The sequence below is a fragment of the Dendropsophus ebraccatus genome, chromosome 9, assembly GCF_027789765.1.
Source record: "Dendropsophus ebraccatus isolate aDenEbr1 chromosome 9, aDenEbr1.pat, whole genome shotgun sequence".
Taxonomy (NCBI): domain Eukaryota; kingdom Metazoa; phylum Chordata; class Amphibia; order Anura; family Hylidae; genus Dendropsophus; species Dendropsophus ebraccatus.
The window spans coordinates 118,756-145,885 of record NC_091462.1 but is presented as its reverse complement, the minus strand read 5'-3'; the positions used below and the strand labels follow the sequence as shown (position 1 = coordinate 145,885).

The window sequence follows — 27,130 nt, the reverse complement described above, 5'->3', positions numbered from 1 at the left end:
GCAATTTTTACTGTTCAAAGGAACAGACAGTGATAATGGTGGATCCTAATTTAGCATCCTGGTGTTATCCATTTCAAACCATATGACCTGTGGATGTGAACTTGCGGGGATTCTCTGCTGTCATTTAATTTTTTAGCTCGGGGCCTCTTAAGAAGACTGTAATGTTATTCTTCGTCCCTACCTCCAAAGAGATGCCCATCACGCACAACTGCATGAGGGTGAGGCTAAATCTAGCCATAATACGGCTATTTTACTTTTAGGCGCAGCAGCACTGCCGTGGGTAAGCGCCGACAGGCGGTGCTCAAACTGCTGAACAGCACCTTCTACCTTCCTTGGATGTTTTAGCTGTTTTGAAGGCAGGATTGACCAGGCCTTTTACCAGTAGCTTCTTTCCTTTCTTGGATGTTGCAGGAGCCTTTTTGAAGGCAAGATTGACCAGGTCTTTTTAATACACAGGATACCGCACTTGCCGTCTCTTAGAGACTCTTTAAAAGATTGAAAGTGTATTTGATCATTTGTATTTGCACTTTCATGAGTATGTGATTATCAAGGTTTATTATTGCACTCTAGTATTGCACTACAGTAGTCAAAAGGTTATTTTCCATATCAGAGTCATATACTTTTCTCTCCTCTGAGTAAGAAAGAAAGGTCATTTAGATTAAAGTAGTAAAGTGTGTCTTTCGAAAAAGTGTATTTTCTAACCAAGTATTGTATTTTCATTATATATTGTGTATTCGTATTTGTCACTGGAAAGATTCCTTGGGCCAGTGCTTCCTTCGAGACCTCACAGTATTCTGTCTTCTATGTTTCCTTTCCTTGTGTCTCAATTGTTTGTTCATCCCTGTTTGTCCCAACACTCAGTAGCTGCTACACATAGTCGCCTTCAACACTTACACTGGTTCATACATACTGCACCTTTGGCACCTTTTCGTGTACCTGGTCTATGAACAATTGGATTGTATGATTGATTGGTATTTATGGAGGCCTCCGAATGAATGTTTGCTTTTATTATTTTCTTCTTTTCCTCCTAAAGGTGTCCAAATCATTCCATGCATAACAAGACACCCAAGGCATTACACAGGTCTTCAAGTGTTCTCTTCCAGTAGGGTAACTCATTGCCATTGTAAACCTACTGTCTTAACTGTCTGGAATTTGAGGGTCACCCGCCAGCAGTTGAGTAGTCCTGGCTCACATGTCAGATGGTACACGCACTAGTTACCTGGTCACCAGAGTACGTTAGGCACCCCTAGGTGAAGTCCTGCCACTAGGGTTTTCTCTCTCTCTTCACATTTTCCTTCTCACCTGTGCCTTGAGCGTGGGGAACACGCACCTACATACTCACACCCACATTCCTTCCTTTTATCTGGTTTTTCTTTTTTATTTATGTTTCAATTATCGAGATGCTTACACTGCAGATTCACCGAGGTCGGCTCATTCTTAGTGGGGAGGTATGCAGTGTCCCGGAACTAATTTTCTCCTCCTGTTATTTTCCCAAAAGTGTATATTTATATCTGAGTCAGTCAGTATTTTATTATCCCTGTTCTGGAAACTATGGTCCACTGCAAACTGTGTGTTATGTCTCCCCACTTAGTATTAAGGTCCGTTATTTCATTTATTTCTTGTATACTTTCAGCTGTCAGTGCCTAATGGTGTGATGATGCAATGGCTTGATGTCACGTGACTGCCCCTGCTGCCATGGTAACTCCAATAGCTGTCGAGCTTTGGCTAGGGATACCATGTGACTTCCTGTCCTACCTCAGTCCTGTCTTCTATCTTCAAGAGGACAGGGTGTGTGTGTGTGCCCCCTCTTCACTGTCAGGAGAGAGGCACGTCTGCTCTGCTGCTCCAGCGTTACCAGAGGTGTTCCGGTCCAGTCGGGACCTGGTTTTCTATCCTCAAGTCCTTCAAGATCCTCATCTTCACTAAAGATCTGGGTACCGTCTTCATTCGCTACTCTCATCATCTCTCTCATCATCAATAGCAAGTATTCGTCTCAACTCCATTCCGCCCAGTATCATGACTCCAGTACTACTACTCTCATCATTCAGTTTCCTTATTCCAAGTAACGCTACCATCACAGCCTATTGCAGCATCACCCATTACTCTGCCTTATCCAAGTCTGCCTTATCCCCGGTTGCGTCCGGAGAGACTGTTGCTACGAGTTATCACCCTTTCAATAAATACACAACTACCGCTGTTTCTGAACCCTGGCATTGGTGTAATTATTGGTGCCTTGACTAGGGGTAACGAAGAATTGCTCGGCCTCCGCATGGTCAGGTCCTCGCTGGTTAGCTTCTACCCCTCGTGCCAAAACCGTGACCTAACATCAGGCAAGCAGCTACCCGGGTTGCTACCCAGTACTACCACCTACTACTACCCTCAGCGGAGTGGCCCAGTGCATATATATACTACATAGAAGAAGACTGATGTATATACAAATACTGCAGCTTCTATATACACTACATAGGAGATGACTGACATATACTGCACCTTGTATATACACTACATAGGAGAGGACTGACATACTGCACCTTGTATATACACTACATAGGAGATGACTGATATATACTGCACCTTCTATATATACACTACATAGGAGATGACAATGATATATATTGCACCTTCTATACATACTACATAGGAGATGACTGATATATACTGCACCTTCTATATATACACTACATAGGAGATGACTGATATATACTGCACCTTCTATATATACTACATAGGAGATGACTGATATATACTGCACCTTCTATATATACTACATAGGAAATGACTGATATATACTGCACCTTCTATATACACTACATAGGAGATGACAATGATACCAACATCTCTGACAATGCCCCTTACTGTGTCCACTCCGGCTAGTAGCAGCTCGGCCACGCTGCCGTATACCTCCTTCATGGTCAGTTTTCCGCTGGATAGCAGATAGGTAAGGTACTCGCCCTGCAGCTCCTCCCCGCGCTCCAGCCTTTGCTGAATCTTCTGCATCTTCTGATCGATCAGCTTCTTTCCTAGGAAGATTGAAACATATCCAGCGTGTCAGAGGTCTGCGCCACCCTGTATGTATCCATTATAACATTTCCATGGGTTTTCCCCTCTGCAGTCTCCAACTGTAATGCATAATGCCTACTGTAATGTGTCCATACACTGAACACACAGTCCCCTATATCTCTATAGTACACCCTCAGAAGAGGAGACACTGCTCCCTTATATCTCTATACACACCTGCACCTTTTATATACACTACATAGGAGATAAGTGAAATATATTTCACCTTTTATATATGTGGTGTTCCACCACGGGTGTTGCCGTTGGTTACACCCTTCGCAAAAGCCTGTACTTAAGTGGTAATGAAGTAGTGATAAAGTTTTGCCACTAGATGTCACTATTATAGGTATGTGTACTCAGTTGCTGCACGGCTGAAGTATGGAAAGGGTTATTGTTTGTTTATGTGTCACATGGATCTGTGAACCTATGGGAGTATCTTCTTCTGTCCTATCATCTCTCACTTTACTTCTTTATGCACTCTTCACCCACTCACAGCACACATTAGATATGCTGGAGATAGGAAGTCACATAGGTAGAGGAAGTGTAGAGGTTTTTCATCACTAGACTCTGTAGAGCTAGGACGCACACAACAGTTTCTCTTCCAGTAACCTTACTAAGCACTATGCAGTGTTAAACCCTTCACTGGAGAGGTCACATGACATCACCCTCCATGACCCGGAACAGAATCACTGACCCCGGAAGTCACAGGACATCACTCTCCATTCATCGCTTAGTTAAAAACATTGGGGGACACTTATCAAACTGGTGTAAAGTAGAATAGTCTTAGTTGCCCCTAGCAACCAATCAGTTTACACCTTTCATTTTCATTTAGGAATGAAAAGTGGAATCTGATTGGTCGCTAGGGGCAACTAAAACAATCCGGATCACAGAGTGGCTGGTGTTACTGAAGATCATCCCGGCCGCTACTGCAGTACCGGCTGGATGATGTTCATTCCTTCTGAATTCGGGTGTGGGCACACCCCGGTACGCCCACTTCCGAATTCACCGCTGCACACAATGGAGCGTACGGCCAGAGCCACACACTCCATTGTGTGAACTGACAGGTTCTCTGCCGCCGATATTCAATGAATAGTGGCTGCAGAAAACTGAGGTGGGGGCCCAGCACACACAGAGGGGGGGGGCCGCCCAGCACACACAGAGGGGGGGGGGCCCAGCACACACAGAGGGGGGGGGGGCCCAGCACACACAGAGGAGGGGGGCCCAGCACACACAGAGGGGGGGGGGGGGCCCAGCACACACAGAGGGGGGGGGGGCCCAGCACACACAGAGGGGGGGGGGGCCCAGCACACACAGAGGGGGGGGGGGGAGCACACACAGAGGGGGGGGGGCCAGCACACACAGAGGGGGGGGGGGCCAGCACACACAGAGGGGGAGGGGGCCAGCACACACAGAGGGGGAGGGGGCCCAGCACACACACAGAGGAGGGGGGGCCCAGCACACACAGCATACAGCTCTGCAGGGTCAGTTTCCTGGTCTTCACACTGTATTGACCTCTGCAGGCTGCCGTGCTGAGTCCCCTCCTCCTCCTTGTCCTTCCAGTCCCGACGCTCAGGCAGCACACAGTGGAGGAAGCACGGGGATCACAGGGAGACTTTGTGGTATTGTGCCTCCTCCATTGTTTGCTTTGGAGATAAGGCAGCAGGAGGGGGGTCCAGTAACGCTGCTGGGCAGCTGCTGTCATTAAGTTAAGTCAGAAATGACAGTGCAGGATTGTGCCGCCCCCTTAGGGACCTCGGAAGCTGCCGCCTGAGGCAGAATTCTCACTCTGCCTCCTGGTAGGAACGGCCCTGCATACTACTGTCTGACAAATATGATCTAGTAAAAACAATATCAATATAAGACATATGTAAAAGGAAATAACTTTTTCAAGTTTTATTCTAGGACGTGACACCCCCGGCAGCCGCGCATCATACGGGGGACAGACCAGGAGGACAGAGGATCGACGGGGAGCGAGTTGTTAGGCGAGTTGTTTTTTTTTTACTTTATTTCTTTCTATCTGCTTTTCGGGGGGAGAGAGGGGGTATCTATAAAAAGGAGGGAAAGAGGGAGGCCATCTATAAAAGGGGGGAGAGAGGGGGGCCATCTATAAGGGTAGGAGAGAGGGGGACCATCTATAAAAGGGGGGAGAGAGGGGGGCCATCTATAAAAGGGGGGAGAGAGGGAGGCCATCTATAAAAGGGGGGAGAGAGGGGGGCCATCTATAAAAGGTGGAGAGAGGGGGGGGCCATCTATAAAAGGTGGAGAGAGAGGGGCTATCTATAAGGGTAGGGGGGCATCTATAAGGGGAGGGGGAGAGGAGGGCCATCTATAAGGGGAGAGGGAGGCCATCTATAAGGGTAGGGGGCCATCTATAAATGGGGAGGAGAGAGGGGGCCATCTATAAATGGGGAGGGGAGAGGGGGGGCCATCTATAAATGGGGAGGGGGGCCATCTATAAATGGGGAGGAGGGCCATCTATGAAGGGGCATATACTATAGGGGATGGGGAGGGGAGAGGGGGGGCCATCTATAAATGGGGAGGGGGCCATCTATAAATGGGGAGGGGGGCCATCTATAAGGGGAGGGGGAGAGGGGGCCATCTATGAAGGGGCATATACTATAGGGGATGCACAGAGGGTGTCATCTACTTTAGGGGGACTACACAGAGGGGGGCTCTCAAGTAGATGCACATGGAGCCATCTATATGGAAGGCTGAACAAAGGGCCACCTATAAGGTGGCTACATAGAGGGGGGGCATATACTATAGGGGGACCATCTATAAGGAGGCTACATAGAGGGTGGCCTAACTATAAGGGGGTCACATAGAGTCAGCCTACCTACTAAATTAGAATGTAAAGTGGCCAATACAGATGTGCAGTTTGTAGAGAGATGAAGATGGTGCTAGAGTGAGGAGACTAGTATGTCTGTCTGGCAGATTCTGTGGATTTGTGGCTCGGAGAAGTTCTAATGGCCCAGGAGGGATGGAGAAGAAGATGAAAAGGGTAGAACTCTGATCAGAGAAGACGTCCCCTGTGAGCCACCTGATGTAACTGTACTGTAATGTATATGGTGTACAGAACCTGTGTGGAGCTGGGTCTACCTCTATATAACTGTATGAGGTGATATTGGTCTTTTTAAAGTGGATTTTATTAAGTAGCGTTGGCGACATTAGTCAGCATGCGGTGGTCTTAGTCAGTATGCGGGGGTATTAGTCAGTATGTGGTGGTATTAGTCCGTTTGCGGTGGTATTAGTCAGTATGTGGTGTTATTAGTCAGTGTGCGGTGGTATTAGTCAGTATGTGGTGTTATTAGTCAGTGTGCGGTGACATTGGTCAGTATGCTGTGTTATTAGTCAGTATGCGGTGGTGGTGTTAAACTCAGCATGTTGACCGGGGCCGGAAGCTTCTGTCTCTGTACACTGTGTAGTGGTGAGGACCTGTAACTGCAGCTCAGCTACACAGTACAGAGACAGAAGCTTCTGACCCCATTTACTGTGTTATTATCTGTAATTCCAGTCATGGCCGTGATGATACAACATGTAGCCGCGCTGCACTCACAACATCGTCTCATAACGTTTCACCGCGCGGCGAGTGGGCCTGTGTGCTCTGAAATGCCAGGGCTGATTTTCAGTCCCAGTCCGGCCCTGGTGGCTATAGCCATAAATATATAAGCATTGGTCTCCCAAAGTAATCTCACCATAGGCTCACAATAGATTTCATTATGGTGAGCCTTAACTTAAGCCCTACTGTCTCACCTTCCACAGACCAGCTCAAAGGCTTTGTCTATAAAAGCGCCACCTTCCAACTGCAGGGTCAACAGCTTAAATCCCCACATGTAAGTTTCCCTGCTTTGTTGTTTCAATTAAACCACATACAATCTGCAGCATTAGCACAATATCAGTACAAATACCAATCACAGGGACATTATTCAAAAAGATATGCCGAAGAACCCCTTGAACAAAGCAGCAGAAATGATAGTAAACTGATATAAGGTCACTGAGACAACCAATACAATTCATACTACAAGTCCTGTGACCTCATTTAAGCCTGCTGGATGTAACATCTGCCGGCAATATATCCAGAACGTCTCTTTTGGAGAGTTGGTCAAACCGATTACTTGCATTAGTAGATATCTGATCAATGGGACAGATTTGGGGGAGTGAAGGGTCAGAACTATGGTTCTCTAGAAAGTGTCTAAACACTCCATGTTTTAAAAACTCTTTCTTGAGGTTAAGCCTGTGGCCGTTCAGGTGGCAATGAAGGGGCTGTGTGGTTCTGCCTACATACTGGAGGCCACAAGGACACTCCAGTACATCCACCACATAGTGGGATTTGTCCAGTACATCCACCACATAGTGGGATTTGTCCAGTACATCCACCACATAGTGGGATTTGTCCAGTACATCCACCACATAGTGGGATTTGTCCAATACATCCACCACAGTGCGATTTGTCCAATACATCCACCACATATATTTTGCCCTCTGGTAGCGTAGAACCAATCCCAGTAGGGTAGTACAAGCCCCAGCCATGGTTATCTGGGTGTAGCTAGGTGCCCAAGGGTGTCAGCAGCACAGAGTATGTCAGGAGAGGGGTGTGCTGATCCTGTGGGGGGGGGGGGGAGCAGGGTGTCAGCAGCACAGAGTATGTCAGGAGAGGGGTGTGCTGATCCTGTGGGGGGAGCAGGCTGTCAGCAGCACAGAGCATGTCAGGAGAGGGGTGTGCTGATCCTGAGGGGGGGGGGGGGGGGAGCAGGGTGTCAGCAGCACAGAGCATGTCAGGAGAGGAGTGTGCTGATCCTGTGGGGGGGGGGGCAGGGTGTCAGCAGCACAAAGTATGTCAGGAGAGGGGTGTGCTGATCCTGTGGGGGGAGCAGGCTGTCAGCAGCACATAGTATGTCAGGAGAGGGGTGTGCTGATCCTGAGGGGGGGGGGGGAGCAGGGTGTCAGCAGCACAGAGCATGTCAGGAGAGGAGTGTGCTGATCCTGTGGGGGGGGGGGGGGGGGCAGGGTGTCAGCAGCACAAAGTATGTCAGGAGAGGGGTGTGCTGATCCTGTGGGGGGGCAGGGTGTCAGCAGGACAGAGGATTTCAGGAGAGGGGTGTGCTGATCCTGTGGGGGGGAGCAGGCTGTCAGCAGCACAGAGGATTTCAGGAGAGGGGTATGCTGATCCTGTGGGGGGGAGCAGGGTGTCAGCAGCACAGAGGATTTCAGGAGAGGGGTGTGCTGATCCGGGGGGGGGGGGGCAGTGTGTCAGCAGCACAGAGGATGTCAGGGAAGGGGTGTGCTGACCTTGTATGAGGAGCAGGGTTTCATGTATACTGAAACTCACCAAATGCAAAGATGTTATCCCAGTTTTCTATGTAGAACTTATAGTAGGGGAGAATATCATTGGTCCATTGAGGTAAAATGGAGACAAATACAGAATATTTCAGCATGGCCCCTATAGAATTGATGAATTTCTTGGTCTCGGGAGGAACGTTCTTTTCCAAGCAGCCGATTCGAGTCTCAAACAGAATGTAGGAAATCCCTAAGATATAAAAACATCATATAAAGATCCAAAATTCCCACATGGAAATGAAGCTTTAGCAATGGAGAATTATCCAAAGTTATCAATCTACATTCTAACATCTCTGCTAGCTGTCAGTGATACATAAGTATTTCTGCTCTCTGCTGATCTAGACAATGCTCTGTAAGGGTATGTGCACACTATTCCGCCGCACGGTCTCTGCTTGAAGTCCCGCCTATCCCATAGACTCAATGATATTTGCCAGCGAATTCCGCCGTCCACCTAAACAATTGACATTTCTTTGGCAGACGGTGGAATTCGCCAGCAAACATCGAGTCTATGTATCAGTCTGGGGTCTAGGCCGTAGAGCTTACAGAGCATTGTCCACACTTAATACAGCTGGGAGCAGGACCAGCTATGAACAATGTATCAGTCTGAGGTCCATGCAGTAGAGATCAGAATATGTGCACAACCCGTCTGTAGTGTGCACATAACCTAAGCTTTATAACCTAGACCGCAGACTGATACATTGTACATAGCTAGTCCTGCTCCCAGCTGTATCAAGTGTGGACAATGCTCTGTGAGCTCCAGACTGATACATTGTACATAGCTAGTCCTGCTCTCAGCTGTATACGGTGTGGAAAATGCTCTGTGAGCTCTACAGTTTGGACCCCAGACTGATACATTGTACATACCTACATTGTACATACCTACAGGGCCGCCATCAGGGCAGTATTGGCGGTACAGCTGTCAGGGGCCCGAGGCAAAACTGGAATCAGGGGGGCCCGGCCATTCAGCCTCCCTGCATAGAGACTCCTGCCAGCTGTACCGCACACTGCAGCTCCCTGTCAGCCTGCTCACTGTCTCTATACAGTAATCGTACTATAAAGAGACAGGAAAGAAGGGTGACAGAGTTAGACACAAGCAGGGCCCCCTCCTCACTCCCCCGGCCCCTCCCCCACACACTCACTACTTTCTCTGCTAGCTTCCTGCTCTCTATGATGCCGGGACAGAAGAGGGGGAGGGGCCCGGAGCGGCTGTGAGGAGAAGAGCTGAAGCTGAGACCTGCACCACATGGACCCCCTGTAGCTTCCCTGCTGAGTAAGTATATTGTGTGTGTGTGTATGTCAGTAGTATGGATCATGGATATGTATTGTGCATAAATCTGTGTAAAGTGTGACTGTAGTGTATACAGTATGATGGATGGATGATGGATGGATGATATACATGTGCATGTGTGTTTATGATGGATGGATGATATACATGTGCATGTGTGTGTATGATGGATGGATGATATACATGTGCATGTGTGTGTATGATGGATGGATGATATACATGTGCATGTGTGTGTATGATGGATGGATGATATACATGTGCATGTGTGTGTATGATGGATGGATGATATACATGTGTATGTGTGTGTATGATGGATGGATGGATGATATACATGTGTATGTGTGTGTATGATGGATGGATGGATGATATACATGTGTATGTGTGTGTATGATGGATGGATGGATGGATGATATACGTGTGTGTTGTGTGTGTATGATGGATGGATGATATACATGTGTATGTGTGTGTATGATGGATGGATGATATACATGTGTATGTGTGTGTATGATGGATGGATGATATACATGTGTATGTGTGTGTATGATGGATGGATGATATACATGTGTATGTGTGTTGTGTGTGGATGATGTGTATGTGTGTGGATGATGGAAAGATGATATACATGTGTCTTGTGTGTGGATGATGGATGGATGATATACACGTGTATACACAAGCAGGAGCAAAGTGCAAAGAATGTACATCCAAGCAAACTCAGGGAAACCATGTATAGCTTTATTATCCATACAGAAAACTCACTATAAGTCTGATACTTGGTTCCATAACAAACAAAAGACCAATGACCAATTTCCGCATCCAGGATCCTTTTACAGTGTGCATGCGGCTATCACAACTGACAGCGGCATCTAACCGCTCCTGAGCAGCTTCATATGCAGCAAGGGTCTGCCGTATATGAAGCACCCACCACTGCTGATGACTGTGGCCCACGATCATCTAACCATTGCAGTCCCGTCCCCTATCATCTCCCTCTTGGATCTGCCGCTGTAGCCAGCGATCACTCGCACCCCAGGTCCACTCCCATCCTCCCCTGGAACCGTCACAGTAGCCTGCTGTCCCTCGCACCCCCAGACCCCCCCCAAAAACCACTCAACAACTACCAGCACAACAACTCCCAGCATATAATGGAGGTATGCTGGGAGTTGTAGTGCACAAAGAGGTATGCCAGGAGTTGTGTTGGGCGGCTGCTGCTGCACAACTGCCCCTCCCAGCATACCTCCTTGTGCACTATAACTCCCAGCATGCCTTGTGCACTATAACTCCCATCATACCTTCACATGCACTAAAACTCCCAGCATACCTTCTTGTGCACTACAACTCTCAGCATACCTTCTTGTGCACTACAACTGTTGTGGTGCACAAGGAGTTATGCTAGAAGTTGTAGTGCACAAGGAGGTATGCTGGGAGTTGTAGTGCACAAGGAGGTATGCTGGGAGTTGTAGTGCACAAGGAGGTATGCTGGGAGTTGCAGTTGTGCAGCAGCAGCCTCCCCATACAACAATAACTCCCAGCATATCCTCTTGTGCACTACAACTCCTAGCATACCTATCTGTTCACTACAACTCCCAGCATAGCTCCTTGTGCACAAGGAGGTATGCTGGGAGTAGTTGTGCACAAGGAGCTATGCTGGGAGTAGTTGTGCACAAGGAGGTATGCTTTATTAAGTATCGAATTGGTATCAAGTAAGGATGTTCCGAACCTGCCGAGGTTTGGGATTGTACGAACCTGAACTCTCGGCAATGATTCCCGCTGTCTGGCTGCTCCGTGGAGAGGGTGGATACAGCCTATGGCTATGACTGTATCCCAGTTTTCCAGGGGGTCCTCCGGCTGTATCCACCCTCTACACTCAGCGGGCAGACAGCGGGAATCATTGCCGAGAGTTCAGGTTCGGACCATCCCTAGTATCAAGCATTGAAATAAAAAAAGATGGTGTCGGTATGAAACGCAAAATTCTGGTGATATTCCTACCTGCTACAGAATAATTTTTACTCACCGTAAATTTTCTTTCCTGTAGTCCTCAGCAGCAGCACAAATGGGGAAGATCCTATCTTCCTGCAATGGTAGGACAGATGGTACTAATAAAAGATTGATTAGGAGCCCTATAAGAAGGCCATACAGACCCCTCCTCCTTGTGTCAATTATAACGACCAAAAATAAAACGACCTCATAATAAAATCTTAGTTAATAAGGCATTGAAACAATCAAGTTATGCTGCATAAATAGTTTAAGGTTACAAACCCACTTGGCGGGTCTGCAGCGAGTCTCCATGCTGCGTTTTTGCAGCGAGACTCGCTGCAGATCCCGGCCCTATGCTTTTAATGGCAGACAAACACGCAGCAGGGATGTACATCCCTGCTGCGAGTTTGTCTGCAGCCCACCCCATTAACCCGCCGGCCGCCGGAGCTGATACTTCACCTGTTCCCGGCTCCGGCGGTTCCCGATGTCTTCAGCAAGCCGGAGCGGGATCAGGTGAAGTATATGCTCCAGCCAGCCGCCCGCAGCCCCAGCCGCCCGATCGCGCCCCCCCGCCCCCCCGGGATCAGGTGAAGTATCAGCTCCCCCCGCGGCCGGGGGGTTAATGGGGTGGGCTGCAGACAAACTCCCGCAGCCCCGGGATCAGGTGAAGTATCAGCTCCCCCCGCGGCCGGGGGGTTAATGGGGTGGGCTGCAGACAAACTCGCAGCAGGGATGTACATCCCTGCTGCGTGTTTGTCTGCCATTAAAAGCATAGGGCCGGGATCTGCAGCGAGTCTCGCTGCAAAAACGCAGCATGGAGACTCGCTGCAGACCCGCCAAGTGGGTTTGTAACCTAAATCAGGGCGGGAAGTCTGTGCTGCTGCTTCGGACTACAGGAAAGAAAATTTACGGTGAGTAAAAAATTATTCTTTCCCTTACGTCCTCAGCAGCAGCACAAATGGGGATATAGCAAGCTATGAAAACAGACTAGGGAGGGCCATTACATTACAGAAGACAGAATGGCTGAGCCGAAAACTGGTTGACTCGTGAATATCTAGTCTATAGTGCTTGACAAAGGTAATGACGGACGACCATGAAGCAGTCCTGCATATTTGTTCCAAGGGTACAGATCTTTTTTCAGCCCATGTGGATGATATTGCCCTCATTGAATGTGATTGCATCAGGTACTTGTAATCCAGCTTCTTGGTAGCATATGGAGATGACTTCCCTTATCCATATGGACAGAGAAGCTTTGGATGACCTGCATCCTTTGTTTTTCCCTGCAAAGGATAAAACCAAGTGGTTAGATTACTTGAAGGAGTTTGTCCGTTCAATATACATGCTCCAAGCCCTTCCCACATCTAAGGGATGAAGCTCCTCCTCTCTCGTATTGGCAGGAGTAATGGATTGTAACAATGGAGATGTGGAAGAGACTTTCACCCACCAGGCTTCAAACTTCATTACCTTCAGGTAGGTTCTGTAGACAGTTGTGGCTCTGGACAGCAGAAGAGTGGTCACCACTTTGACAGCATATCAATTTCCATCTTGTGGATGGCAGTCAAGCTTCGAACAGGCCTACCCTCTTAAGTTATTAACTGAGGGTATATAGAAGCCTTCAGATTATTCCTATGGAATTAGCGCCATGCTTTTAGATAATAAAAGGTCATCATGAAACCAGAGACTTGCTACTTGCAAGATTTTTAGACTCTGCCCCCACCTGGCAGGGACGCTGGGAGTAATCTCTGCTACTGTGAGTCAGTAGCTGGGGAGACTGGGAGACTTCCCAGAAGATTCTTAGGCAGGGGGCTCACCATTGTGAACCATGCCCTCTTGGGTCAATAGGGGCAAATGAGGCTGACCAAGGGCCAATCTTGTCTCAGATTCTGCAAGACTCTGGGCTATATAGGAGTGAGGAAAAAGGGTTTCCAATTTGAACCTTGAATAGGAATAGGTCTATCCTCCATGCGATTTACCAGAAAGCTTCTGGTCCAGAGACCGTTCCTCCTACAGGGTTACATCGCAGCATAGATTGCCAGCAGACAAAATGCCCCTGCCTCCAGTAGTAATGCTGCTAGTGCCCCTATAAATGCCCCTGCCTCCAGTAGTAATGCTGCTAGTGCCCCTATAAATGCCCCTGCCTCCAGTAGTAATGCTGCTAGTGCCCCTATAAATGTCTCTGCCCCCAGTAGTAATGCTGCTAGTGCCCCTATAAATGCCCCTGCCTCCAGTAGTAATGCTGCTAGTGCCCCTATAAATGCCTCTGCCTATAGTAGTAATGCTGCTAGTGCCCCTATAAATGCCCCTGCCTCCAGTAGTAATGCTGCTAGTGCCCCTATAAATGTCTCTGCCTCCAGTAGTAATGCTGCTAGTGCCCCTATAAATGTCTCTGCCTCCAGTAGTAATGCTGCTAGTGCCCCTATAAATGTCTCTGCCTCCAGTAGTAATGCTGCTAGTGCCCCTATAAATGTCTCTGCCTATAGTAGTAATGCTGCTAGTGCCCCTATAAATGTCTCTGCCCCCAGTAGTAATACTACAGAGTTAGTGCCCCTATAAAGATCGATAAGCGCCATCCTAGATGCGGTTTTGATCTTATACTGATAGCTTTCCATAGATTGGTGTGCTGGAGTGGACTAGTATTCCCTTCATATGTTGGATGCCAGCAACATCTCTGATGGGGATTAAGGCTCCTTTGCTCGTTGCTCCTGTATACACGCGCCCCACTGCTTGGTACATCAATGGTTTTCTCTACCCACTTCATTGGGAGACTGCCGCCATTGATGCCATTGAGCAGGAAAAGCTATCTTTGTCTCTGGGTGTTATTTCCAGTGTAGACATAAGACCCAAGGGTATCAGATGAAGTGACAGCAACTGGGGAGTACTGAGAACCCCGACTTGTGTCAACTTCTGTAATCTCTCTGGAGGAAGAGAGTCACAGACTGGGGATCTATTCTCCTCCCTAGGAATTGTCCCATGCCAGAAACAGTGATGAGCTTCAATTTTCTCAAACAGTCAAAAGTACAATAGACATTAAGTGGTGACTGTAGATGGAGCCAAGATGATTCCAGACAGAAGGGCTGTAAATTGAAAAGAATGCCATTTGCCTTGTACAAAAGATCTTGATGTAAAGGAATATGCAGCTTTTGTCTGTAGACAGGTACATGCGGGTATACATGGTCAGATAACGTCCTTCTTCTAGGAGGGAACTACAGAGCATAAATCCTCCATACAACTGCCTTCTCAGAGGAGGCCGTATACAGGTACATGCAGGTATACCTGGTCACATAACATCCTTCTTCTAGGAGGGACCCACAGGTCATAGATCCCACATACAGCACCTTCCTCAGATTGTGAAATTCAATATGGTAGCCTTTCCTATCATAACACTGGTACAGACCTCTCTCATTATGGAAATAGTCAGAAAAGACGTAGTCACAAGTTCTTGTCCTTATCCCCAAGGCCTCCGAGACGTCTGGTCCTTCTTGTGCAGGATTCTTTCCTTTACCTTCCGTACTAGAATTCCTACGGAATGGGGAACAAAAGTAGAAGTTCCTTCTCTTCTTATTAGACTGGGGCAGATAATGGACCTGATCATAAGAAAAAAACGACTTTCATGAGAATGTCCAATACAGATCCAACTATCTTTATATTGGAGTGAACATCTGCGCCCTTACAACGAAGGACCAGTCCCCAAACTGCGGGGATCAGGCAGCCAAGTATACTGCTCAACTGTAGTAAGAGACAATTATTTATTTATTTTTAGTTTTGAAAATTACTAAGAATTTTTTTTTTTTTTTCTTAACAAGGTCTTTGTTCATCTGAAGGAGCCATGACCTCTGACTCCATCCGGTTCAGCCTGTAAATGATCATTCAGATGTAAAATCTTAAGCAGTCATTGTCTCTTCTGAGAACAAGTTACAATCCACAAATGAATTCTCTGCCACCTGAAAGTGGAATCTTGCAGGATCTGTAGCCAAGAAAGCTTTTTCTCCTCCAGAAGTTCTGTCACCAGAATCCTGCTACATCCAAGGATGGAAATTGTGCCGACTAACAGACTAGTGCAGAGTGCCTGGAATCAGACACACAGGTGCACTGAATATGCAACCAGCAATCCTAAGGCGGTGTTCACACATAGCTTCATAGCTTTACTGCATCCTTCAGTACACAGAAGCTCCATAGGGTCACTGCATCATCTGATATCAGTATTACAGAGAGTAACTAGACAGCAGGTGTACACAGTATTACAGAGTAATTATACTGCAGGTGTACACAGTATTACAGAGAGTAACTAGACAGCAGGTGTACACAGTATTACAGAGTAATTATACTCAGGACCGTTTCTGCCATGAGGCGGAATGAGTATTCCGCCTCAGGCGGCAGATTCTGCGCCCCTGCAGGGGGCGGCAGACAGCAGCCCTGCAGCCGCTCACCTGTCCTGCCGCAGCTGTCCCGTCGCCAACGCTCACCGCTGTCCCGCGCCGTCAGCCAGCAGCTGTCATCGCCCTCCAGCGAGTCATGAGTGCCCGGGGTCAGTGGGGGCATCACGGCCCCTGCTGACCCCGGGCACTCACGACTCACTGAAGGGCGATGACAGCTGCTGGCTGACGGCGCGGGAGCACGGAAGGGAACAGCGGTGAGCGTTGGAGGCAGGACAACCCATCGGCGGCAGGACAGGTGAGCGGCTGCAGGGTCGGGAAGACAGCGGTGAGCGTTGGCGGCGATGACAGCTGCTGACTGACGGCGAGGGACAGCGGTGAGCGTTGGCGGCGGGACCGGACGGCTGCTGCAGGACAGGTGAGTGGCTGCAGGGCCGGCCGGGGAGGGGGGGGGGGGGGGGGGTTGTGCAGGCGCGAGGGGGGGGGGGGGGGGGGGGTTGTTGCTAGTGAGGGGGCGGCCGCCTGAGGTTTGCCTCAGACGGCAGAGACCCCAGAATCGGCCCTGATTATACTGCAGGTATACACAGTACACATCCAGCATCTCTAAGGATGTAGCTTCATAGGTCACTGCATTATCTGATAACAGTACTAAAGTAATCAGATAGGATTGTAGATGTGTACTAAGGCCATTGTGCTGTTCTCCTCACTTATCTGTATGTTATTCAGATGTTTTTATAACTGCATTGTTTACATTCATTCCTTGTTGTATTCATTACATGTATTCTTGTTGTGCTGCCATCTGCTGGCCAAGAGTTTAGACTCCCCTCCATTTTCACATTTTTTGGTTTGTCCCTTAGTGGGTGTGTCTTATAGCCCAGTCTCCACGTCACTTCCTGTAGCAGGCATTCTTCATCCTGCTTCTGACTGGAGAAGTAGTGCTTGCTTGGGCTTATCAGAGTCATAATCTTCTGACCAGAAATTACAAGTGTCAGCAAGGTATCTTCTAGGAAAGCAGCAACAGCCCAATATAACTACTATACCGCATCTGTGACTAAGCTGTATGTGACGTTATTAAACTACGTTCTGCTCAATTTCCTACTCTACCTGACGCTTATTCTGGTTCCTGTCTGCCTCATATGCTGGAATACAAGGTAGGAATCTCCAGTCAGGCCCACTAGTCAGAGAAACCTTCACTCGCCGCATGTGGGGACAGAACAGTCAGAAGATTCACTTAAAAAGCCCAAAATCACAGCTAGAAATTGCCTGTAACCCAGACCAGTCAGAGGTCTCCATAGCAACAAGCACATGGTCAGCTAATCTGAGACAGCACGTCTGGACAGGCCTCAGGACAAGCACAGTGTGTGTCTGCTGTATTCTACACCTGCATAGAAGTCTTCCACAAAGCATCCCAAGCTGTTTCTCATATCTTACATGAACCTTTCACCACTCAGTAGAAGAACAGTTTTGTGTGTGAAGCTCCCTCTGACCATACCCCTCCTAAGAGACTTGCTGCATACCACCTCCCATTGGTCTGGCCACCCAGACTTGAAAACCCCACAAATCACTCAAATAACGCTGGGAATCATATCGGGGTGTCCTAAAGAAGCTGTGCTGCGATTTTCAGACCCCAATTCCAAAGTTAATTTTCTTAAAGAGACAGTACACTTTAAATCAAAATGGCCGAAAAGCATCCCGAGCAACTCCCCAGTGATAAAACACAGCAAGGACAAGTCGATAGTGATGATTTGGAACAGCAGGAAGCAGGACTCACACTTCCAACAGACCAAGTTGTCCGACCAAGACGCTCTCTCAAACCGACACTAAAAGTAATTGAAAATTATCATACTGCTAAAAATGAGCTCTGTGATGACCTGGAAGAGAGATGGGAACGAGTTACCTCCCTCATGGCAAGTTTTCAATTCTTCAAGGGTGACGCAGAGAGTCAACAAGATGCTGTTGCACGGCTGAATACAGAGCATGAAAGATATAAGAGACTGTTTGCAAAGTATATTACCTTCTTAAAAGCCTCTAATATCGATGAAGCCTTAACAGAGCTGATCAAGGCAGAATCATCAGAAATAGAAAGAGACGCCATGGTGCACAATGCTAAAGACAAAGCGGAACTCCGTATCTCTCATCTACAAGAGACTAGATCGCACAGATCAAATTCATCTAAACGTTCATCACGGTCATACAGATCCTCGTGCTCAAGAAGCTCACTCCTGAGCGACAGGATACTAGAGGCCCGCATAGATGCAGAGCAATCCAAAATAAGACGTGCCTTCAGAGAAAAGGAAGTAATGGCCGAAGCTAAGGCTAAAAAGGCAGAGGCTCAGATAAAGATCCTTCAAACAGAGATGGAAGAGGAAATTGCATTGGCCAAGGTAAAAGTACTTGAGCAAGCAATGAGCCAAGGTCTCGATCCAGTTTGCTTGCCACAAGAAACAGACAATCCTGTCGATCGCACCAATGACTATGTGCTGAATCAGTTACCTGCAGCCCCCCCTATTTCTAGCACCATTCAAGCTGACAACACTGAAATCTCCAAGTCAGCTCTACCTGCAGCTACGGTGCCACCTATAGCACCCGCACAAACTGATGATCATCACCCTGATGTGCCTTCTCAAGGACAACTATCACAGGAGGATGGTTACCGAGTGTTTACTGGCCTAATCGCGCAGCACAAGCAGCGGTCGTCAGAACTTATAGAGGCTAAACCACAGCTCAACCCTGCAGCAACATCATTCTACCCTGGAACATCTCACCCTTTCACGCCAACCAACCCATACGCCCAAGGGGTACAACGAGTCGACACGGCAACAAGAAGTGAGAAAACAGATATATCTGAGTTCGCAAGGTACATGGTTAGCAGGGAGCTGATCAACACCAGTCTCTCCAAATTTGACGACCGCGCAGAGAGCTACAGAGCCTGGAAAGCGACCTTCAAAGCTGCCATCGCCAACCTCAACCTTACCGCAGAGCAGGAGCTTGATCTCATGGTCAAATGGCTGGGCCCTGGCTCTACAAATCGTATCAAGAGCTTAAGGACTGTCTATGTGGGACAAGCTGAAGCAGGTCTTGCCGCTGCCTGGCAGAGACTTGAACGTACCTTTGGCAGTGCCGAAGCAATAGAGAAAGCCCTGTTCAAGAGACTGCAGAATATCCCAAAGATTAATCTGAAGGAAGTCCACAAGCTTCAGGACTTGAGTGATCTGCTCATGGAACTGGAACTTGCTAAAAGAGATCCTCGTCTATCTGGACTATGCTATCTGGATACCGCCCATGGGGTAAACCCAATCGTCACAAAGCTGCCATACAGTTTGCAGGAGAAGTGGGCAACATCAGTCTCAAGATATAAGAGAGCACATGATGTCACCTTTCCACCATTCATCCACTTCTCCAGGTTCATCGATGAACAGGCCCAGATGAGGAATGACCCCAGTCTTGACTTCCTGGAGCTCAACATTCCAGCTGCATCATCATCATCAAGGTATGAAGGTGTCACACAGAAACACAGAGACTTTAGGAACTGTGCGAGTGTTAGAAAGACTAACCTGCCACCACCTGCAGCATCCACGGGTAAACACCAAACTAACTCATCAAGAGACAAGTCCTTTAATCGTGAATGTCCCATTCATAAAAAACCTCACTCACTAAACAAATGCAGAGGCTTCAGGTCCAAACCCATACAGGAACGCAAGAAAATCCTCACTGAGCTAGGAGTATGTTTCAGATGCTGCGCCTCATTGGAGCATATGGCTAAGGACTGTAAATCTGCCATTAAGTGTGAGGAGTGTCACAGCGACAGACATGTCACGGTTATGCACCTAACCCCACCCACCAGCGATTCATCGGCTGCAATTACCAGTATTCCCACTACAAGCCATGGCGGGGAGCCTCAGAATCGTGCTAACTCTACCACTGATGTTTCCTGTTCATGCTCGGAGGTATGTGGCGAGAGCCAAAGGGACAAATGTTGTGCCAGAATATGTCTGATCAAGGTTTACCCAGAAGGACAACCAAAAAAGGCTCTAAAAGTGTATGCAATCATTGATGACCAGAGCAACCGGTCCCTAGCCGGACCTAAATTCTTTGAAACCTTTGGGATTGAGGGACCCACAAAACCCTATACCTTAAACACCTGCTCAGGCAGCATAGAGACTTGTGGCAGAAGAGCACAGGGATTCATCGCTTCTCCCATCAATGGAGACACAGAGATACCCTTACCTACACTGATTGAATGTGACCAAATACCTGATCACAGGGATGAGATTCCTACCCCAGAAGCTGCATTTCACCAACCACACCTAAGGCACCTGACCAGTGTTATCCCACCCTTGGATATGGCCGCTGAAATTCTACTCCTGCTTGGCAGAGACAATCTAAGGGTACACAAAGTGCGTCAGCAGTGTAACGGTCCTGACTTTGCCCCATACGCCCAGAGACTGGACTTGGGATGGGTAATCATTGGGAATGTATGCTTGGATCAATCAGGAATTGACTCCTTTAAGACTTACGTGCACAGGGACGGACGCACATCTTGCATCAAGCCGTGCCCTCATCACTATAAAGTCAAAGAGAAACCTCCAGACCTCATACAGCTGCCTGACGTCATTCCCTCCCCCTATGCTGACAACTTGGGGAGATCAGTGTTCCTCACAACGAAGGATGACGATAAAGTAGCCTTGTCAGTAGAGGACAGAGACTTTGTCAAGATAATGGACAGTGAATTCTCTAAGGAGGAAACCAATCACTGGGTTTCTCCACTACCGTTCAGAGCTTCCAGGGTAAGACTCCCAAACAACCGGGAACAAGCTTTGCAAAGATTTAACTCTCTTCAGCGTTCCCTAAACAGCAAGCCTGAAATGAGAGAACACGTTGTCACGTTTATGGAAAGAATATTCCGGAACAACCATGCAGAACCAGCTCCATCTTTGAAGAAGAACGAGGAGTGCTGGTACTTACCTTCATTCGGAGTATACCATCCCAGAAAACCTAATCAAATTAGGGTTGTATTTGACTCAAGCGCCAAACATCAAGGTGTGTCTCTTAACGACGTCCTTCTCACAGGTCCCAATCTGACAAATAACCTTGTCGGAGTCTTGATGAGGTTCAGAAAAGAGCCTGTTGCCATCACCGCTGATATTGAACAGATGTTCCACTGCTTCATAGTCAGAGAGGACCACAGGAACTTCCTCAGATTTCTGTGGTACAAGGACAATGACACCACCGAGGAGATGATGGAGTACCGCATGAGGGTACATGTATTTGGGAACAGCCCTTCACCTGCTGTAGCGACTTATGGCCTTCGCAGAACCGCCAAAGAGGGAGAGTCCCAGTATGGAAAGGATGCCAGAGACTTTGTAGAAAAAGACTTCTACGTAGATGATGGACTCAAATCATTACCTACTGAAGAAGAGGCAATTGATTTACTTAAAAGGACTCAAAACATGCTGTACCAAGCCAAACTACGGCTACACAAAATCGCTTCAAACAGCCTGGCTGTCATGAGAGCCTTCGAGTCAGATGATCATGCTCCTGGATTCAAGGACATAAACCTGGGTCAAGACGATCCACCAGTGCAAAGAAGCTTAGGCCTGAGGTGGGATCTGTCCGCCGACTCCTTTGGCTTTCAAGTAAGTTGTGCAGACAAACCCTTTACAAAACGTGGTGTCCTGTCAGTTGTGAACAGCCTATACGATCCACTGGGATTTGTAGCGCCCATCACCATACAAGGTAAATCCCTACTGAGACAGCTTTCTGAAACCATCAAGGATTGGGATGCCCCCCTTCCTTCTGATAAGGAGCAAAAGTGGGAAGCCTGGAAGCAATCTTTGTATGCCTTGGATCAGATCAACATCCCAAGATGCTATGTCAAAGCCTCACTTACTGCCAGCAAGGGGAAGGAACTGTACGTGTTCTCGGATGCTTCCACAGAGGCCATAGCAGCCGTTGCCTACCTCAAGGCGACAGAACCCAACAGTCAAGTTCATATTGGGTTCGTTTTTGGCAAAGCCAAGTTAGCCCCCAAGCCTGATCACACTATTCCCAGGCTTGAACTTTGCGGAGCTGTATTAGCAGTGGAGATTGCAGACTTCATACAGCAAGAACTGGGTGCCGACATAGACGAGGTCCGGTACTACACTGACAGTAAGGTCGTTTTAGGTTACATCTACAATCAGACCAAGCGATTTTATGTGTACGTCAGTAACCGCATTCAGAGAATCAGGAGGTCCTCCAAACCTGAACAATGGCATTACGTACCATCCGAGCTTAATCCCGCAGATCACGCCACCAGGCCTATGTCTATAGGTTCTTTTGCAAACTCTTCATGGCTTACAGGCCCAGAATTTCTGCTGGAACAGACAGAGGAACATGTTCAGGAGGTCTACAGCATCCAAGATCCAGATAATGATCCAGAAATCCGCACTGAAGTCGGCGCATTAGTCACTGGAACAAAGCCACCTTCCAACCTCAATTGTCAACGTTTTGAACGTTTCTCTAGTTGGATGAGACTTGTTAGGACTATTGCAAGGTTGGCGCATATTGCAAGATGCCATCACCATACGCCTGGAGATCACGATTGTCGCGGCTGGCATGTCTGCCATAAACCCCTCTCTGCTGAGGACATTTCTCATAGTGAATCCCTTATAATACGTCATGTGCAGCAGGGGGAATTCAGTGCTGAGTGGAAGTGCTTGTACGACAAACAGCAGGTTCCAGTGAAAAGCCCTATTGCTAATTTGAATCCATTTATGGACAGTTTTGGTTTGCTAAGGGTTGGTGGTCGATCAAGTTGACCTAGGAGTTGCAGAGCAAAACCCTCTCATCATTCCCAGTAAACATCACATTACCACCTTGCTGATCCGGCACCACCATGAAAGGACTGAACACCAAGGAAGGCAAATAACAGAGGGCAAGTTACATTCTGCAGGCCTTTGGATTCTAGGCATGAAGAGGCGTGTGGCGCACTTACTGCATGACTGTGTACATTGTCGTAAAGCAAGGGGAAAACAGTTATACCAACAGATGGCTGACTTGCCTGCGGACAGACTAAGTACTGAGCCACCATTCACCTATGTTGGCCTAGACGTCTTTGGGCCATGGATGGTGTCTGCACGCAGGACCCGTGGCGGCCACGCTAACAGTAAGCGTTGGGCCGTACTATTCACTTGCATGAGCGTGCGTGCCGTTCACATAGAGGTGATAGAATCCATGGACGCATCCAGCCTGATTAATGCTTTAAGACGCTTCTTCGCAGTCAGAGGACCTGTGAAGCAGTTGAGGTCTGACCGTGGAAGCAACTTCATTGGAGCATGCCGAGAACTGAATATTGGCACCAAGCCCATCCAAGATCAGCTGGCAGAGAAGGGTTGCACCTGGATTTTCAATCCTCCTCATAGTTCCCACATGGGAGGCGCCTGGGAAAGGATGATCGGGATCTCTCGCAGCATCTTGAACTCTATGCTTATGGATGTGAATTCTTCAAGACTCACACATGAGACTCTGGTTACTCTTCTCGCTGAGGTTTCCGCCATCATCAACTCAAGACCCCTTGTTCCAGTATCAATGGATCCTGAAGCACCAGCTATACTGACTCCAGCTACTCTTCTCACCCAGAAAACTGGGAATCAACTGACGCCAAGTAGAGAGTACACTCATGGAAACATCTACCAAAAACAGTGGAAACGTGTACAACACTTAGCGGATTACTTCTGGAACAGATGGCGAAAGGAGTATCTTGTGATTCTTCAAGGAAGAAGAAAATGGCAACACCAGAAACCAAACTTGAAAAAAGGAGACCTCGTATTGATGAAGGAACAACAAACCGAAAGGATGGACTGGCATATGGGACTAGTTACAAAAGTTCTTCCCAGCAAGGATGGCAAGATCCGGAAGGTGGAGTTGAAGATCTCCAGGAAGGGTGAGACCAAAACGTTTGCAAGGCCTATCAACGAACTGATCCTGATATTGCCTGTTGAGGATGTTCCTGGCGGATGAACAGGACTGAACTTTCTTTAAAGAACTTTATTCCTCAGTTATGAAACAGGATTATCTCACGGTTTATATTGCATATTAACATGTTTTGTTTCAGGTTTGCACTATATTTCATAGAAATTAGTTTATAGTGAAATCCCCCTAAGGGAATTTCAGACGGGGAGTGTGCTGTTCTCCTCACTTATCTGTATGTTATTCAGATGTTTTATAACTGCATTGTTTACATTCATTCCTTGTTGTATTCATTACATGTATTCTTGCTGTGCTGCCATCTGCTGGCCAAGAGTTTAGACTCCCCTCCATTTTCCCATTTTTTGGTTTGTCCCTCAGTGGGTGTGTCTTATAGCCCAGTCTCCACGTCACTTCCTGTAGCAGGCATTCTTCATCCTGCTTCTGACTGGAGAAGTAGTGCTTGCTTGGGCTTATCAGAGTCATAATCTTCTGACCAGAAATTACAAGTGTCAGCAAGGTATCTTCTAGGAAAGCAGCAACAGCCCAATATAACTACTATACCGCATCTGTGACTAAGCTGTATGTGACGTTATTAAACTACGTTCTGCTCAATTTCCTACTCTACCTGACACTTATTCTGGTTCCTGTCTGCCTCATATGCTGGAATACAAGGTAGGAAATCTCCAGTCAGGCCCACTAGTCAGATAAACCTTCACTCGCCGCATGTGGGGACAGAACAGCCATGTTCACACACAGTAGCTTTACTGCATTCTTAAATAGCAGCACTGGAACAGCGCAAAAAGCTCCATAGAATCACTGCATCATCTGATGGCGGTATTAGGCAAAATAATCAGATAGCAGGTGTATCCAGTACACATCCAGCAGCTCTAAGCATCTGCTCACACATATATCTCTATATGGTTACTGTATCATCTGATGCAGTATTAGTGGAAGTAATGAGACAGCAGGTGTTACACAGTACACACCCAGCAATCCTAAGGCGGTGTTCACACATAGCTTCATAGCTTTACTGCATCCTTCAGTACACAGAAGCTCCATAGGGTCACTGCATCATCTGATATCAGTATTACAGAGAGTAACTAGACAGCAGGTGTACACAGTATTACAGAGTAATTATACTCAGGACCGTTTCTGCCATGAGGCGGAATGAGTATTCCGCCTCAGGCGGCAGATTCTGCGCCCCTGCAGGGGGCGGCAGACAGCAGCCCTGCAGCCGCTCACCTGTCCTGCCGCAGCTGTCCCGTCGCCAACGCTCACCGCTGTCCCGCGCCGCCAGCCAGCAGCTGTCATCGCCCTCCAGCGAGTCATGAGTGCCCGGGGTCAGTGGGGGCATCACGGCCCCTGCTGACCCCGGGCACTCACGACTCGCTGAAGGGCGATGACAGCTGCTGGCTGACGGCGCGGGAGCACGGAAGGGAACAGCGGTGAGCGTTGGAGGCAGGACAACCCATCGGCGGCAGGACAGGTGAGCGGCTGCAGGGTCGGGAAGACAGCGGTGAGCGTTGGCGGCGATGACAGCTGCTGACTGACGGCGAGGGACAGCGGTGAGCGTTGGCGGCGGGACCGGACGGCTGCTGCAGGACAGGTGAGTGGCTGCAGGGCCGGCCGGGGAGGGGGGGGGGGGGGGTGGTTGTGCAGGCGCGAGGGGGGGGGGGGGGGGGTTGTTGCTAGTGAGGGGGCGGCCGCCTGAGGTTTGCCTCAGACGGCAGAGACCCCAGAATCGGCCCTGATTATACTGCAGGTATACACAGTACACATCCAGCATCTCTAAGGATGTAGCTTCATAGGTCACTGCATTATCTGATAACAGTACTAAAGTAATCAGATAGGATTGTAGATGTGTACTAAGGCCATGTTCACACACAGTAGCTTTACTGCATTCTTAAATAGCAGCACTGGAACAGCGCAAAAAGCTCCATAGAATCACTGCATCATCTGATGGCGGTATTAGGCAAAATAATCAGATAGCAGGTGTATCCAGTACACATCCAGCAGCTCTAAGCATCTGCTTACACATATATCTCTATATGGTTACTGTATCATCTGATGCAGTATTAGTGGAAGTAATGAGACAGCAGGTGTTACACAGTACACACCCAGCAGCTCTAAGGCTGTGTTCACACACAGTAGTCTTGTATGTCTGCTGCATCATCTGATAGCAGTATTAGTGGAAGAAATGAGACAGCAGGTGTTACAAAGTACACAAATTCAGACTCCAAGGCTGTGTTCATACACACAGTAGCTTCATAGGGCACTGCATCATCTGATAGCAGTATAGTGAAAGAAATCAGACAGCAAGTGTACACAATACACTACAATTCTAAGGCAGTGTTCACACATAGTGGCTTCATAACTTCACTGCATTCCTAAATAGCAGCACACAGAAGGTCCACGTAATAACCATCATCTGATAGCAGTATTATGGTGCGTTTACACAGACAGACCCATCCGACAGATCTCCGAAGCCAAAACCAGGAACAGACTACAAACAGGGATCAGGTCATAAGGGAAAGACTGGGATCTATCCTCTTTTCAAATCCATTCCTGGCTTTGGCTTCCAAAATCCGTCAGATAAATCCCTCCGTGCAAACGCACCCTAATGGTGCGTTTACACAGACAGATTTATCTGACAGATTTTGGAAGCCAAAACCAGGAGCAGATTATAAACTGGAAACAGGTGATAAAGGTAAGACTGAGATTTCTCCTGTTTTCAAATCCATTCCTGGCTTTGGCATCCAAAATCTGTCAGGCCCCCTTCACACGTCCGGAAAAACCGCCCGGATTTCCGATCAGGAAATCCGGACGGATTTCCGGACGCATAGACTTTCATTGGACACGGACACCCTTCCGGAATTTTCCGGAGGGCTGTCCGTTCCGGAAAATAGGACCGGATTTTTTAGAACCGGTCCTATTTTCGTCCGGAAATCCAGCCCGGACGCCCCCATAGGAGTCTATGGGAGCGCCCGGGCCCCGGACGCTTTCCTGATGCACATCAGGAAAGCGTCCGGAGTTCCACTCACCTTCCGCCTCTGCTCCTGCTGCCTCTTCGCTGCCTCTTCATCCGCAGGTACCCCCGGCAGCCACTCGCGGCACCCCCCCGCGGCACCCTCGCACCCCTCCGCGGCCACTCGCGGCA

At 48.2% G+C, this 27,130-nt stretch overlaps 1 protein-coding gene across 1 annotated transcript in view; it reads right to left on the bottom strand.

Moving 5' to 3' along the window:
- Positions 1-27,130, bottom strand: part of LOC138800496 (sterol 26-hydroxylase, mitochondrial-like) — a 223,648-nt gene that overhangs the window by 125,149 nt on the left and 71,369 nt on the right. The window contains exons 4-5 of the mRNA XM_069982210.1: positions 8,387-8,584; positions 2,857-3,020 (exon numbers count right to left, since the gene is read on the bottom strand). Of these exons, the coding sequence (XP_069838311.1) occupies positions 2,857-3,020; positions 8,387-8,584 (362 nt within the window). The remainder of the gene's footprint in view (positions 1-2,856; positions 3,021-8,386; positions 8,585-27,130) is intronic.